The 17,481-nt window shown below is 42.4% G+C and overlaps 1 protein-coding gene across 2 annotated transcripts in view; it reads right to left on the bottom strand.

Moving 5' to 3' along the window:
* The window catches only part of TSPAN5 (tetraspanin 5), an 81,390-nt gene that overhangs the window by 13,769 nt on the left and 50,140 nt on the right, over window positions 1-17,481 (bottom strand). The window contains exon 2 of one of the 2 annotated variants that reach the window (XM_035112301.3): window positions 2,053-2,103. The exons of the other annotated variant lie outside the window; for it this stretch is intronic. Within the exon in view, the coding sequence (XP_034968192.1) occupies window positions 2,053-2,103 (51 nt within the window). The remainder of the gene's footprint in view (window positions 1-2,052; window positions 2,104-17,481) is intronic. 2 annotated transcript variants of the gene reach the window in all.

Here is a 17,481-nt window from a genome sequence, read left to right as displayed (position 1 = left end):
AACAAAAAATGTGTTGCTCAATTACCTGGGGATTGCCCTATAGTAAATTAATCTAACAAATCAAGTTACAAGCTTTTTACTCACTAGAGCAAGTCTACGGAGTCTCTTTGGAAGTGTCTTGAATTGCAATATAAGGCAAACCTAATAAGATCTAGTAAGATAAACAAGCGGGAGAACATTTCAACCTTCCTAGAACACACTGTAACTGACCTTAAGGTGGCCATTCTGGAAGAAAGTACTGTACAGTAACTTCAAAGGAAAACAACAACATGAAACAGCTGAATAACAGCTCACCAAGAGGTTCAGTGCCATCACTTGTAGGTCAAAGCAGGGCAAAGGACTTTTAATCACACTGTGTGCATTAATTAGCTGCCAGGGTATTTGTGCTTTTGCTATTTTCTTGTGAACGGTTCCCTGCCCCCATACAGGTGTTAATTGCTGCAATAACTGTTATCATCAATGTGCTGTTCTACAGTAGACCTGCAACTTAAGGGTTATGTTCCAGGTTATGTTCCTCTATGCTCTATCACTGACTGCATTTTCCCAATTCACTGCCATTCAGCTTCCATACCCTACAATTTTCTCCTTCTTGGTGTTAAGCCAGCCTTCACCAATGTGGTACCTGGTCTGGAAGTCATCAGGCTAGCAAAGGCAACTTTAAGGTGTCACGGGACTTTTTGTTTTTGCTAATAAGATCTGGGTATTTTAGTTCTTCTTATTACAGGTAGGTAGCAGTGTTGGTATGCCGTAGTCGAAACAAAATAAAAAAAATCCTTCCAGTAGCACCTTACGAGACCAACTAAGTTTGTTACTGATATGTATGACTGTCTCGCCAGAGTGGTGCATGCTCTGGTTATCTCCCGCTTGGACTACTCTACTGCAATGCACTCTACGTGGAGCTACCTTTGAAGGTGACCCGGAAACTGCAATTAATCCAGAATGCGGCAGCTAGACTAGTGACTGGGAGTGGCCGCCAGGACCACATAATACCGGTCCTGAGAGATCTACACTGGCTCCCAGTACGTTTCCAAGCACAATTCAAAGTGTTGGTACTGACCTTTAAAGCCCTAAACGGCCTCAGTCCTGTATACCTGAAGGAGCGTCTCCACCCCCACTATTCAGCCCGGACACTAAGATCCAGTACCGAGGGCCTTCTGGCAGTTCCCTCATTGCGAGAAGTGAGGTTACAGGGAACCAGACAGAGGGCCTTCTCGGTAGTGGCACCCGCCCTGTGGAACGCCCTCCCAGCAGATGTCAAGGCAATAAGTAACTATTCTACTTTCAGAAGACAACTGAAGGCGGCCCTGATTAGGGAAGTTTTTAATGTTTGATGCTGTACTGTTTTTAATATTCGGTTGGAAGCCGCCCAGAGTGGCTGGGGAAACCCAGCCAGTTGGGCGGGGTATAAATAATATATTATTATTATTATTATTATTATTATTATTATTATTATTATTATATGAGCTTTCATGTGCATGCACACTTCTTCAGACACACAGAAGTATCTGAAGAAGCGTGCATGCACACGAAAGCTCATACCAATAACAAACTTAGTTGGTCTCTAAGGTGCTACTGGAAATTAGTTCTTCTCATGTTCCTTTATACACCCAAATACCTGTTATAGAGGCAATGGCAGAAACAGAATTGCCCTCTTTGCCTAGTGATGAACATTTCATTGAGTTCAAGAAAATGTCAAACCACGGTTTCTCATGATGTGTGAACCAGCCTTATCTGCAGTTCTGTTTATCTAGAAAAAGAGGTGCCTGAACTCACTATGAACACCTTCCTTGTTCTCTTATAATGGCAATGGCACCCACCTAAAAAAAAAAAAGCCCTGCCTTATCAGACTGGTGGTACTTACAGGTGGCCACTGAAGTAGGATGCGAAAATATGCTTGCGACTAGTTGCAGATCATAGTTCAATGTGTGTGCTCCTTAATCTCCATCTGCTATTGCTAGACAAGATGGCAACACTTCCTTCCAAGCAAGGTGACAGTACATTCAACATTGGGGTTGGGGGAGATTTAGCTTTAATTTGTTATGTGATACTTACTTTTTCATTCCATGCCCAGAGTGCAATTCCAAGAAATGCTATGCCCAGAAACTGAAAAAAGGAAATATATATATATAAGTAAGAGCATTTCAAGAGGTTGCTTTGAATTATGACTTCACCACTTCAGTTGACCATATTTGGAGTACATTACTGAAGCATCACTCTATATTACATTTCTGAATAGCTCCAAATTTGAAAACCAACCCTGCCTCCAGCCAGACGTATGAAAGATTTGACTGAAAACTTGTGGGCTATTTGGGCAGAAATCAGCAGCATAAAAAATCCAAAAAAGGTTTCTAAATGGGCAGATTATTTAAGTTACAGGTAGGTAGCCGTGTTGGTCTGAGTCGAAGCAAAATAAAAAAATTCCTTCAGTAGCACCTTAAAGACCAACTAAGTTTTTATTTTGGTATGAGCTTTCATGTGCATGCACACTTCTTCAGATACACAGATACACAGTGTGTATCTGTGTATCTGAAGTATGCATGCACACGAATGCTCATACCAAAATAAAAACTTAGTTGGTCTTTAAGGTGCTACTGAAGGAATTTTTTAAGATTTAAGATTAGATTAAAAACCCTCCTCAGCCTTGAAAAAGCAACAATGATTTCTTATTTTTAATGATATTTTTCAACATCCAGATCTAAGAATGAGTCTTTAGCAGACTAGTTCCTCGAAAGAGGAAAACAAATGCAAATTTATTAAAAACTGGAGATTTGGGAACTAGCAAATTAAGCTCACCTTTATAAACAGATAACATTAATAGTATGTTGAGTTGCAATTAGTATGTTGAGTTGCAATTTACCCATTTGCTATACCTCCATCCACAGTAGATCACAAACAACTGTGTGGTTGTGTTGTAGCTCAGCAATGCACTACACATTTTGCATGTAGAACATCCGACATCCACTCTCTGATGTCTAAAGACCCCTGCCTGAAACCCGCCATCAGGCAGTGTCAACAGTGCTGAGATACATGGACTAATGATCTGACAATACAAGGCAGCTTCCTCTGCCTCAAAAATTGTTTTATCACCAAAAGCCAAGCATTTAAAAGTAAAGCCACAATTTACCTTAGTGGCAACCTTCAAAGCCCTATTTGCTCTTGGAGAAATTTAACATCATCATCATCATTTTATTTGTATGCCGCCTTTCCATCGTTAAACCAATGCTCAAGGCGGCTTACAATATGAAAAGATTTACATAGTTACAAACATAGCAAAGTAGTCATAAAAAAAATAAAACACATCAAAACTACATAACCAAACTGAACAATTTCCACATAAAAATAAAGATACAAAAACATAATATCAACAACAGCAAAAACCTATGACAAAACTTTCCCCAAAATACCCCAGTTCTTGCTGGGAAGCAGAAGTAGCAGCAGTCCTTATGAGGCCTGTCAGGCCCGGCCCCAACCCAGGTGGAGAGGCAGGAACTCCCAGCAGGTCACGATCCTAAGGTCATGACTGCAACCAATTCCAAAGTTATGTTTGTGTGAGCTTGTTCATTGTTATGGCAACAATTTATTCTGCTCAAAAAACGTCAGGGTTCCCTTCCCACCCCAAAACAAAACATTGTACCAAAACCTAGTGTCATTCCTAAACGTTTACTGAATTAACAACATAGCCTCAACAGTTTTATAAAATCATGCCACTTTGAGAGCAACCCAAAACCTAGTTACACTCAGAATATTTGTAGACAATTTGACACTGACACACATACGTATACGTACACACACACACACACACACACACACAGTTCTGCTGCCCAGGTAGGATCCTGAAAGCTTGCCAAATCCCAGGGTTATGAACTTTTCCAGGAGCCTTGCCAAAGGCTCGTGTTTCCGCACTGCACTTAAGCTGTGTCTTCAAACTCTGAGGTAATGTTTAGTATATATTTCATTTTAGTTACTATATCCATTAACAAACTACAATTCCACAAGGCCAACACTGAGTGTATTGTTTCAGAGTTCAGCAATGGCCAAAAATGCATGAAAATTAATATATACAGATACAGATGTCACTAGAAAACAGAAGCTGCTCTTTAAAACGAGCAACTGATACCCACTGAACTTATGCTTTTTTCCCCCTAGACCTGTTCATGTTCATAACCAAATTCCCCGTGGTTTGAGAAGCAGGTTGGCAAAAAGAAGTCACAGTGAAATGCTGTTTTCTAACACTCTCCTCTACCTACCTCACCTCTGGGACACCTTTAGCTGCAAGTAGCAGGACCCCGGAGACGAACGCCATTGGGCTCTCATCACAGAGAACCCAAGAACAAAACCCATGAGACATGACAGAGCTGTGATCCTCCACACGCGAACCACAAACAACAATAAAAAATGGATTCCCGGAGACTTAACAACCACCAAGCACGAGGAAGGCCAAATTCCAGTGTTAACCAGTTCAGTTCAAACACCAAGTCCCGTCTGTGGCCTAGAAAATGGCAAGCCTGGTTCAAATTCCACGATGCCAACTGCCAAAACATGGGTTGAAAGTAGGGTTGTGGTTTCTAATTAAAAAAAAACCACAGAAGGACTTCCATGCTTCTCTACCTGGGACACGCAGACTACTGGTTAATCTAGCTCCATACAATCTGCTGCACCAACGGACAGCAGCTCTCCATGGTTACAGAAAATTCAATAGGTTACTCGAATGGAGATGCAATTATGAGAAAAGCTCCACCATGATTGTACTCTCTCTTGTGTTATATCACACCCTCATGGCAGCCATCTTGTGACCAACGCTTCCAGCCCTCTCTCCAGAATGTGTCCCCTAGTCTGAAAACACTGGTGACCACTATGTGTCTGCACTGGTTCAGGAAAGAGGGGGAAAGAGCTCAAAGGAGGCAAGTGCATGAACCTATAAAGGGTCACACTTTTAATTCTATACCATGATTATAGCTTCTCAAAACATAAAACAGGTAAGTAAAACTGCTTGTCTACCTCAATTTTCCAATTCCGGCTTGCCCGCTGATCACAAACAGGTTAAAATGATGTAGGAGACTGAAGTGACATCAAATCTCCAAAGTCCAAACAAGTAAACACACAACATACAGTGGTACCTCGACTTACGAAGACGATCCATTCCGCGGCGCTCTTCGTAAGTCGAAGTCTTTGGTTGTCAAAGCGCCCGTTTTGTGCATGCGCAAAGCGCGATTTTGCGCTTCTGTGCATGCGCCGACCGCAGGCGCAGAATGCGTGCGCGGCAAAAAGACTTCCGGGTTTGTCGACTTCGGAAGTCGAAACCTTCGGAAGTCGAGTCGTTCAGATGCCGAGGTACCACTGTAGTCTACAGGTTTACATGTCTCATGAGACCAGGGCCCTGCAGGATCTGATTTCTTTCCGCAGGGCCTGTAAGACAGAGTTGTTCCGCCTGGCCTTTGGCTTGGAATCAGCCTGATCCCCTCCCCTTCTTTCCTTTTCCTTCTGTGATGGAACCCCTATTTGGGGACTTCCCTGGCTTTTTTCTGGCCCACGTAGGACCAGTCTGGGCAGTTGGCCTTGGTGAAGATTTGACGTTTTCTCCCCCCAAAGAGTTTTGATTCTAGGCTTCCACTGAAACAAGGCTGCATTTTAAGTTGTATTTTAATCCTGGTTTTAAGTTGTATTTTAATCAATTGTTTTTATACCTGAGGTTAGCTGCTCTGAGCCCGGTCTTGGCAGGAGAGGGCGGGGTATAAATAATTTTTATTATTATCACAGTTCTGAAAACTACTTCTCCCAGTTGGTGCACAGCAGGATGAGGGAAGAGAACAAAGAAACAGAATAGAGGAGGCTTCCAAACTATAGCTGGACCTGCTCTCACGCAACAGAAAACAGATTATTAGTAAAGGGAGTGAACCTAAAATGAGCTATGAAGTCCCAAAGGTTCAGCGACTCTTCCTCTTTCTCATCACAGGTCTAACACATATATCAAAGCCAGGTTTCTTGCCAGAAGACCTATGTTCTTCTAATAAAGGATTCTCTTCAATAGAGTTATTCACGGGAGTATGTACTGGTTTGGACAAGACGCTAAACTAAGATGCTAAGGCTTCCAGAGAGGAGCTCACAGCTGCTTTGCTCCTGCCTGGTTTTGTTTAGCATGTTGTTCAAACTGAGATTTGTAGTTAAGCTCTCTCCTCACTAACCACGGGCTTTGTCATGCTGGCCACATGACCTGGAAGCTGTACGCTGGCTCCCTCGGCCAATAACGCGAGATGAGCGCCGCAACCCCAGAGTCGGTCACAACTGGATCTAATGGTCAGGGGTCCCTTTACCTTTTCGTGCTTAGGAAAGAGCTTAAACATGAGGCCTGGTTCAGACAACACACTAAGCTAGGCACCCCCAAACTGTGGCCCTCCAGATGTTTTGGCCTACAACTCCCCTGATCCCTAGCTAACAGGCCCAGTGGTCAGGAATGATGGGAAATGTAGTCCAAAACATCTGGAGGGCCGAAGTTTGGGGATGCCTGCACTAAGCCAACCCTTGGCTGAGTTTGACTGTTTAAAGTGGTATGGTACTGCTTTAAATGTACAGCACAGTCTCACTAAACCAAGCTTTGTCTTAGCATGTCATTCCAACCACATCTATAACTATCATCCTTAATACCCTTAGTCCTAGTTAAACCAGTAAGACTGACTTTTGAAGAAACTGGATGAGGATTGTGCTGCATGACTAACTGGGACATTGCTCACCAACCACAGTATTCACACCCATCTGGATTTAAATTAGATACTCCCTCAGACGTCAATGCAATAACTCCCGTTGGTGATACTTCCAATGTTGGAGGAGCTGGAATGACTTGATGGGCAGGTGAGCGAACATCAAACACAAACAAGATATTCTGCTGTGGAGGCATGGAGATGAATGCAGCTCTCCAGACCTCACTGTAGGGCTGCCAGAATTCTCTGGCCACAACCCTCAATTGCCCTGCTTCACACCACATGTTTTTGACTGGTTGGAATGTCATTGAACTCCGATAATGCCTCTTGCTTCCCTGGATGGAGGGCAGTGTTTGAAGAGTATTAGAGCCCATCACACTTTCGCTGCGCAGATACTTTACTTCTGTGATGAGACCTCAGTAAACTGCATTCAACTGATTTAGCAGAGTTTTCGTTCTTTCTCTCTCGGAAGCAGTGGACAATAACAAAAGTTGTTTTTAAAGATGACGCACAAACTCTGAAGTCTCAGTCAAGAGATTTTATTCCCTTACCAGGTACAAGCATTACGGTAGCAAAGGTATTTTTCTATTGTTAAAATGAACAGCAATTAAATTCTGAAGAAGTGTGCATGCACACGAAAACTCCTACCAATGACAAACTTAGTTGGTCCCTAAGGTGCTACTGGATTTTTTTTATTTAAAAAAAATCGACTACGTCAGACCAACACGGCTACCTACCTGTAACTAGAGCAATTAACCACACTATCAAAGTCTCTCTTATCTCCCCTACGTTGTAAATTACAGGAACAGTCCTTCAGCAGATTTTACAGGCAGTACCCTTCGGACAGACATCTGCCATAAGGCATCTGCAAAAACGAAGCAGAGTGGTCTTTTTACTGACACTTCCAGCTGATGCTAATTAAGCTCAGAGTGCCACTCCCATAGGTAAAGGAAAACTCGAACCTTCCAGAAACTTCTGCTTGTTTCTGGCATAATGATTCCCTAACAAAGACAGGTGTGTTGAAACTAGCCTAATATTCCAATATCGAATTTGCCTCTGGCCCATTTCGCCTCTTGCCAGTGGGCCCTTTTACATTTGCCCAGAAAAGAAAGCACTCCTCAGACTGAAGGAGGTGCTCACCCAGGGAGTAAATGATAACCAATGCATGGCAGGATTAACTTAAGGAATATCTGGCACCTATTATTTGAAAGCACTGAGAATAGTGCAAAATTAAAATCTGCATTAAAAAGAGCCAAGATATTGTTCGACTGTGAAAATCTCTAGTTAAGCTAAGTTTTGTAAGGTCTTAATAAATCCTTGTGGTACATGCTGTGCCTTTGCTCAGAATACATATGGATGGAAGTTGCTGACAGAATATATAGAGAAGTGTACGAGATTGTAATTAAGAGAAAAAACCCTCTCCTTTTCTTCTATGACTCAATTAAAAATGAGAGCCAGATCTAAAGCCTTGTCTCTATCAGCTAAATTTCTGAAGATGTTTCATCAATACCTCATGTAAACTTGACATTTTATTCTCTATTAACCTTCTGAAAAGGTCAGCTCAACTGCCAACATTATTTTTAAAATAATTTTAAAGGCTGTCCATAATATATGGAAAAAGCTTTAAATGTAGTCAATATAAAAGGTATTTGGCAGTAAGTATACAGAAAGTCAAATGCCCTGAGCATAACCTTTCAAACATCTCGAGCAACATTAGCTAGAAGTTTTGGATTCTCCCCCCCCCCTTCATTTCAGTAATTTTTTCTCCAAAGTACGAATGATAAATCACTTTAAAAAGGTCAAGATAAAAATGCTTCTGCTTTAATGTAGGTTCTATAAAGAAGCCCTTCCTTTAATTTTATTTTCCATCTGCAATCTCTAGAATTAAAAAAGCAATATAATTCATACCACATTAAGCAGTAAATAAACAGTAATAACAGGGGTGGCCAACTCCCAAGAGACTCTGATCTACTCACGGAGTTAAAAACTGGGAGTGATCTACCCCCTTTGGGGGGGGTTTCAGGTCAAAGCTGTTGAGTTTTTTTAAGGAAGGGAAGCCCTGTTTTGGGGGATTTAGGTCAAACTTGTTGGGCTTCTTTTAGGAGGGAGGGAGGCCCATTTTTGTTTAGGGCTTCAGGTCATAGTTCAGCTTTTTTTAGGGAGGAGGAAAATTTTGGGTGAGCTTTTTTTTAGGGGTGCCAGTGATCTAGCAGTGATCTACCACAGACATCCAGTGATCTACTGGTAGATCACAATCTACCTGTTGGGCGTGCCTGGTAATAACATAACACAAGCCAATTATCTATTAAATTATATCAAAGACTTCAAAGACAAGATGAGGAGACATCATCTATATTCCATTCTTTTTTTTTACATGTTCTCTTCTAAATGTTGCATGGTACCCCTTCCAAAATATACTCTGAGCAGCTTACAAATCAACCACTACCACCACCTATTTTATTGATTTTTTTTTCAACAAATGTATATATCGCTTAATCACAATCATCCCTAAGAAGTGTACAAGTAACTCAATACAATAAAAGATTGTGATCAAAAGATTGCAGAAGTTCAACCGCAGAAGGGAGCCTATCTGACCCGAACTGGAAGGGACCGTAATACTGAACGCACAAGCTTTGCATCTGAGCCGTGGGGGACAGTGGCCCCCTCGCCCTGAAGACCTCGGTGACTGAGAAGGGATAAAGTGAATCAGGCAGTCCTTAGTCCCACAACAAATGGCAATGAAAACTACAGCAGGATGTGTCGTAGATCTGCCACCAGCCCCGAAAAGAAGGGAGGAAAGAAGTCCTTGCCTCACATGAGACATGGGATTCTACATTGCTATTTAAAAATAAAATAAAATATGGAAACATCATGAAATGGGCAAAAGATACATTTACCTCACATGCCAGCATCACCCCTTATTAATTGTATTCTATTTATAGCATGGCTTTCTTTTTCTTTTTAATGTTTTTGTTTATATGTAAGAAGAAAATACAAAACATCAAAAAAAAAGAAATATACAGAAATAATGAAGATCGGATATCTGTAGTTCTTGTGTTTTACAAATATATATATATAATTCTTGTTTTTAAACCATCTTGGTTACAGTATTAATAACCTGATCATTCATATTCATTCATATTATATATATATATATATATACACCATGTGTGTGTGTGTGTGTGTGTGTGTGTGTGTGTGTGTGTGTGTGTGTGTGTGTATTCCAGGTCCTGTGGAGAAACCCAAAGAAATGTCATATTACATGGATGGACAAAAGAAATACTTCCATGAATGTATTTTTGAATGAAATCCATATTTGTAAAGCTTTCTGAATATGGGTGGTGCTGCAAGTCAATCTGATTGGCATATGAAATAAAAGTTTGTCATGTTATGTACAAATCACTCGGTTTGCTTATGTCTCTCATTATCTTTCCTTTCTTCTGTTTTGGAACCTGAGGAGTACACAAGGGATTCCCAAGTGGCCACCCATCCTGGTACCAACCAAACCTGCTTAGCTTCAGCAAAATAATGGCCTTGAGAATATACCCTTTCTGTGAGGGCTGGTGGCACATTTGACCAACCCATCTAGTTCTTCAAGTGCAACATAGGACCCAACCACTCGGAAAAGCAGCTCCCTACAGGGACAGCAATGTACAAATCAGTTAGCCGCAAGCACTGAAAGATTAGCCGCAATTTGTTAACTAATCCGTATTCAACATAAGCCTTTCAGGAGAAAATCTGGATTGCTCAAGAATGCAAAGGCTTGGGAGGCATGATGGAGGAGACTGCTGTATACGGAAGTCTGTAAACACTGGGAGTACACAAATTGCATGCAGAGTCCCATGCTCAATATAAGGATATGCCAAGCTTTTCTCACAGGAAGAGTTTTTAGCAATAGAGGTTGCATTTAGGATTATGGAGAATGGTTTTTCAAAGTTCATCACACCTTATTGTTAATGTATGGGGGGAACATTTCGAATGGGGAAGCATTTAAACATTTTCAAACACATCCTCAGCAGCGGAGAGCAGAAAGTTAAATGGATAGTGGAACACTAAACTATGGTTCAGAATTACAAGACAAACATGTCTTAGACTTGTGTATGCGTGCACACACTCTTTTTGTGCAGCCACAAGGAGCCTGGAAGCTTTCACCTCCATTTTGGATTAACGGCATGCATCGTGACATATGAATCCAGATAAACTATGCTAATTATTAAGTAAGGTTTATTGAAACAAGTTAAAACCATAGGTTAAGAAACTGGCCTGTTTTCAAACTACAGTTAACCACATTTTAACACAAATCTAAGACACAAGCAGAAAGTTTCCCCTTCTCCTGGAAGAGGGAGCACACAAGCCAGATGCTCACTATGGCTCACTTCTCTTAACCACAAGCCAATGTTTAGTGTTACATCTGAACTAAGCCAGAGAGGGTGACACATCCATTGCAATCATTAGCCTTTTGGTCTAATTTTGTAAATACAGTGGTACCTCGGGTTAAGAACTTAATTCGTTCTGGAGGTCCGTTCTTAACCTGAGGTACCACTTTAGCTAATGGGGCCTCCTGCCACCACCGCCATGCAGTTTCTGTTCTCATCCTGAAGCAAAGTTCTTAACCCGAGGTACTATTTCTGGGTTAGCGGAGTCTGTAACCTGAGGCGTCTGTAACCTGAGGTACCACTGTACATGTCTCTCTCGCACGCGCGTTGTAAATTTAATTTAAAATATTCATATACTCCTGATTCACAACAGGACTTCAAGGCCGCTGACTGTGAGTGAACATTGATACATAAGATGAAAAAAAGAAAAGGGACTTAGAAGGGTTTGGGAGAAGAAGATTGGTAGAAGATATCCACTCCTCAGACCTTACTTGCTACTGCTGTTTCAACAGGGTATACATACCTAGCCACTTTATGCATCTGACAATGTGGACTCTAGCCCACAAAAGCTAATGTCTGCATTACGCCAGAAGATTGTCGTTCCTCATACGTCCTTTCTATCCTTACCATGAGACAAACCTAGATGTGTTTTCAAGGTGGTTAAACACAGAGAGCCACCATGGAAAAGCATGCTGGTGATGGCATCTGTTTAATCCATAATACTTCCTAACTAATATCGCATGCACCTATAAAGCAGTTGGCTAGACTGAAATCCGATTCTTTCTCCAAGAACTGCTTCCAGTAGGAAAGCCTCATTCTAAATATTAGTGAATTAAGGTATGGTGAGTGATTAAGGTTGCCACTTCATTGAATTTGTATCACAAAAAGCATTTGTCTAGAGGTGCAGTTTCCAGATGTTAAGTCTATTCCCAGATGTCATTTTAGACACAGTACTACAGATCAAGTATTCAAATCCACTTTAATAGCAATTATTGCTTGATGAACTCTTTCAAAAAGTGAAGGAGGAGGAGGAGGAGTTTGGATTTGATATCCCGCTTTATCACTACCCGAAGGAGTCTCAAAGCGGCTAACATTCTCCTTTCCCTTCCTCCCCCACAACAAACACTCTGTGAGATGAGTGGGGCTGAAAGACTTCAAAGAGAGACTCTCCAGCTCTACAAAAAACACAGCAGTTTTCATGCAATCCCCTAAAGAAAGAAAAAACTACAACCGCAAGGACTATCAGGTGAATCACGTCTTACTTTTGCTTGCTGCAACCAAACGGAAAGTCAGAACTTGATATACATAACCCAGAACGGTGGTGGTTCCTTCTGCTTTTGAAAAAACAACCCTGCAGTAGTTTTCAGTCTTATATTTCCTGAGGAGCTAGTGTGTGATCATGACTGTAGTGTGTAGATGTTAACTTAACGGCAGTTTCGTGCACATGACCTGGGGTCTCACTTGACACTAGCATGGTTGTGCAAAGTGCAATGGAGATAAAGGTATCGAGATGAGGGGGAGTGGGGAGTCTACCAATATTTTTCTTGTTTGATTCCTTCCTGCTTTGGCTATGTAAACAATAGTCACACACCTTAACATTGGAAACTGAGAGAACGGTGATATTTTAAAGTTGTGTGAAAAGCCTTTCTAAATAAATTGTGTATTTGCTTGTGCTGTAAATTCTAAAAACTGAGCCACACAAAAAAATGCAATCTATAAATACCGGAAAAAGTATGGGTTGCACTCAACACTGCATGAGTGGTGTTTCCGCTCTGAAATTTCCTCTCCCTGTGTGTCCCCCTAAAGCTGCTCCAGAGGAGTCCCTCCAATGCTCTGGAGAGATTTCGAGGGTTGTAAGGGTGAAGAGAGGGCGAATTTCCTGTGGTACATGTGGAAATCTGTTGCTCAAGCAGAACAACAGGACAACATACAATCCTATAGACTCTAGCCCAGGAAAGATTGTTCTTACCTATACATATAGATGTCAATAAACCAACCAACTAAAACATGATTTACTGATTAACATTTCTTTAATTTACCTTAAATTTCTTTAAATGTTGCAGCCCTGTTTAATCTGCCTTATACTAAAGTGTCTGTGTTTTAAGATCCATTTCAGAGGCCTTACTCAAGCACCCACTTTTAAGATTAATTGGACTGATGAGAACTAGAGTTGGGGCCTTCTCAGTAGTAGCTCCAACCCCATGCAATTCCCTTCTGAGAGAAATACAGTGGGTTCCTTCAGTTCTCGGCGCCACTACCAAGAAGGCCCTCTGCCTGGTTCCTTTTAACCTAGGGAACCAGCAGAAGACCCTCGCAGGAAGACCTCGGTGTCTGGGCTGAACAATAGGGGTGGAGATGCTCCTTCAGGTATACTGGGCCAAGGCCGTTTAGGGCTTTAAAGATCAGCACCAACACTTTGAATTGTGCTTCAAAACACACTGGGGGGCAATAAAGATCCTTTAGGATTGTTGTTATATGGTCCCAGCGGCAACTCCCAGTCACCAGTCTAGCTGCCACATTCTAGATTAGTTTACTGAACTTTACTGTAACAGGCATATTGAAACGGGCTGTTTTGTTGCAATCCAAATTGTATGTTTTAATTTTAGTTTTTTTAATGTAATGACATGCTTGTTATTAATGTAAGTCAGGTTGGGAAGTATTGAAAAGAGGCTTACAAAGATCTGAAATAAATAAAATCAAGTAAAAAAAACACCCCAATGTATTTTTCCACCCGTGAATGAATGAGCACTAGCAGCTAATCCCTTCTGCTGGCACACACTGGTCAGGGGGAAAAAACACATTAGTAAATCTCTCTGAGCCACAAGGAGATGGGCGCTGTGGTAAGTGCAGATGGCTTGATAAAAGAGAAGTTACAAAAGCGAGCAGGACCCAGCCTCGCTGAAGACCGGCTGCTGCACGGCTGCAAGCTAGAAGTTGGCCGGCCCTAATCTTCTTCTCCCTCATGCGGAATAGAGAAGGCTTTCTGGGGTTATACGGTTTGCTTACAGGAGAGGCCACACAAGCCAACTATCACAACAACAACAACAACAACAACACGTAAATTAATTCTCTCTACCACAACCAAGAGTTTTGCTTTACAGATAAAATGCCTTCTCTTTCAACCACACACAACCATACACATTGGGGGGTGGGGGAGAGAAACACTAGAAATTTTACACCTTAGAAATGAAGACTTGGAAAATCTACCAGTATATATACAATCTAATACGAAGAACTCCAGTAGCTAACTTTCTAACCTGCACACAGTGAAAATGGCTATTAAGAATATTGTATATCGAACCCATTGCAAATTTGTAAGCACAGAGATGAGCAGATATAAGATAGATCTCGGTGCATTAATTTGTTTAGAAAAATACTAGTATCATAAAAAATATCAAAGTGATTTACAGCAATAAAACCATTTTTAAAAACGGCTTGTTAACACAGCGTTTCTCAACCGCTGTTCCCCGGCACACTACTGTGCCGCGGGACGCTGGCTGGTGTGCCGTGACATGAGAAGGGCGATTTTGCAGCATCGTGGTCCCCTTTCGCTCTAGCTGCAGGAAGCCGGCCAGAGCCTCCCCCTTTTTTTTTTGCAAATAAATTTTGGGAGGGAGACCGAGGGAAAGCCGCCCGCTTCTCTCTCACGCCGCTTTACGGCTGCTGAAAACCCCCCAAGAGAGAGCAGCGCCGCCGTACAGCGCCCAGGCTCCCTCCTCTCCCAAGGTAAAGGGATCCGCCGCCGAGAGTGGGAGGGGGGAGAGGGGCGGGGGGAAGGAGGAGCGCAGGCGAGAGCTGGTGGGCAGAAAAGTTGGCCAAGTCGCGGCAAGGCGAGGTAGGCGCGCGGGGGCGCGCGCAGGTAGCGGCTCGCGAACTGCAAGGCGCCAACCCGGCAGCGGAGAGCTAGAGCACGTGAGGAGGGAGCGCGCGCAAGCGCCGCCGCTCTTCCAGCCCAGCTGCCATTCTCCCAACACTAAGCGCTCCCCTCCTTCCTTTTATCCCAAACCCCCATCTTTGCCTCGCTTTCTCCCGCCCTGCCCGTGGCCGCAATGAGCTTGACCCGCCGGAAAGCAATATTTGGCAAGTGTTTCTTACAGTCATAATTATAATATAGGGCGGCAAAGAGTTAATTTTTTAAACTTTTTAAATGGTGGTGTGCCTCATGATTTTTTTCACGGAACAAGTGTGCCGTGGCCCAAAAAAGGTTGAGAAACAAGGTGTTAACAGATTCTGAATCATTGAGTATTTCTGCAAGTACACCATTTTCCCTCAGATACATGCATGCTTTGGGATGCAAGATATGCAGAAATAGAACTCGGATTTGCAAGAGCCTCAATCTACTACAGCAGAACCACTGTGTAACTAACTCTATGGTGAAAAAAGAAAAGAAAAAAAGAAGTGGGTCTCCCAAAATGCTTGTTTGGACTAAAGGTGAGTCCCAGGTCTGAGAAGACTGAAGACTACTGTCCTAGGCCAGTCATTGCGTAAGAATTCAGTGTGCAACCTTATGGTGTGGTGTCCCAGATGGAATGATGGACTTTGACCTGGGTTCAAGTTCCAGTAAAACCATTAAGTTTCACTGCTGTTTGCCCTGCCAAATTCCCCAGTGTTATTATAGGAATAAAATGAATTGACCCCGTGTAGGTGGATATACAAGGCATGTCATACCCTGCTACAAAACGTTGCCACATATTTTCACTTCCTAATGGGGTTCTAGCCAGCCAGATACAGTGGTACCTCGCAAGACTAATGCCTCGCGCAACGAAAAACTCGCAAGACGAAAGCGTTTTGCGATCTTTTTGTTGACTCGCAAGACAAATTTTTCTAAGGCCGTGCTTCGCAAGACGATTTTTTTGCATTTTTTTTGCTTTGATTTGTTTAAATTGGAAAACCACAAGACGAAATTTTCGCAATACAAAACGACTCCCAGAACGATTTAATTTTGTCTTGCGAGGCACCACTGTACTTTAGAGCTCAATAAGGCATTCCACTCCCCTCTTACCAGTTGCTTTTATTTTCCACCTGGTAGAAAAAGCAAATTCCCCGCCTTTCTCCTCCCTTACAAAGAGAAAAGGAGGACAAGAAAAAGCACACCAGGGAACAAGTCTGAGTTTGTACACAAATCCCGTCCCACCCCATCTCGGATGACTTCAGTGGAATTGTTTCTCTCCTTCTCACTAAGTCACACGCAATTAGAATTGGGTGGGCAGAACAGTTAAGATGCCTGACTATCAACACAGGAGGACTGGAGAAGAGATTACAAAAGAGGTTTGCAGAGAAGAATATGGAACAATGGTAGATGGGATGGTGTCCGCATTCCTTCCTGCAAAAAAAGGTTTGGTGTCACAAATAAATCAGCTTGAAACATAATGACAGAGGGTACTAAATACATGATATACAAAAATGAAAAAAAAACCAAAGAAAAGTAATAGATGGTACTACACATAGTAAGTATTTAGCTCTTCCTCTTAGAGGGTGGCGAGGTGGGCCCCTGCCAGGAGCACAGACGAGGGAGTAAGCGCAAAATCGGCTAAAAATATGCCCATAAATAAAAATATTGATTATTGCCTCATAAGAAAAGGTTTTTCATAGAGGGTGAATTGAAGGGTGGGGTGGGGTTGGAGGAGAGGTGGAAAGAAGAGCTAATTTGTCTGTCGCTAAGGGGTGAAATCTGGACTGTTTTTGCCAGGGGCGCAAGATCACCTAGCTACGGCTCTGCCCACCACCGCTGCAAAGTGCATTTATTTGGGCGTGGGTCAGTGTGTATGTGTGGAGATACACGACAACAACAAATTTTTATTGCATTAGCCAGTTGGCCATAGCACATAAAGGAGCCGGGTGGTAACCTACCGCTATTATACAGAGAATGTTTCAAATACACTTGCAAAACAGTGAATATAAAATCATGCTATATAAAACAGAGTTTGGTAAAAAAAAAAAACTATGACACATCATGTGTGTTTTGTCCGTTGCAAAATATTTAGAGAGATCCGAGTCTAGAGAAAGTTAGCCTGTCAAAAGAGCCCTGGGTTTCTGGGCCTGCAAGATAAAGATGGCCATTCTTTATCTGGGGTTAGCGTTCACCAATAGAAATTTCATGCGGTCATCTTCCAAGGCAATGAGCGGAGGAATTAGTAGGAGCAGCCTCGGTCTTATTGCGTCGTATAGGGGGCAGTGAAAGAAAAAGTGGATAAAATCCTCTATCTTTCCCTTGTTACATGGGCAAAGTCGAAGGTCGGGGGGAGTGTTGGAAAATATACCCTGTAGGAATGCTGTGGGAATGGAGTGGAAGCGGGCAAGTGTGAAGGCCCTTCTTTGCGTAGGGTTTGTCAGGTCACTCAGATAGTGCGCCATAGATCTTACTGCCTTCACACGAGGAAACCACGTGGATAGGTTGGCCGCATTGGATA

Source organism: Zootoca vivipara, chromosome Z1 (assembly GCF_965207765.1).
Source record: "Zootoca vivipara chromosome Z1, rZooViv2.hap1.1, whole genome shotgun sequence".
NCBI classification, from domain to species: domain Eukaryota; kingdom Metazoa; phylum Chordata; class Lepidosauria; order Squamata; family Lacertidae; genus Zootoca; species Zootoca vivipara.
This window is presented reverse-complemented; position numbering and strand designations above follow the sequence as displayed.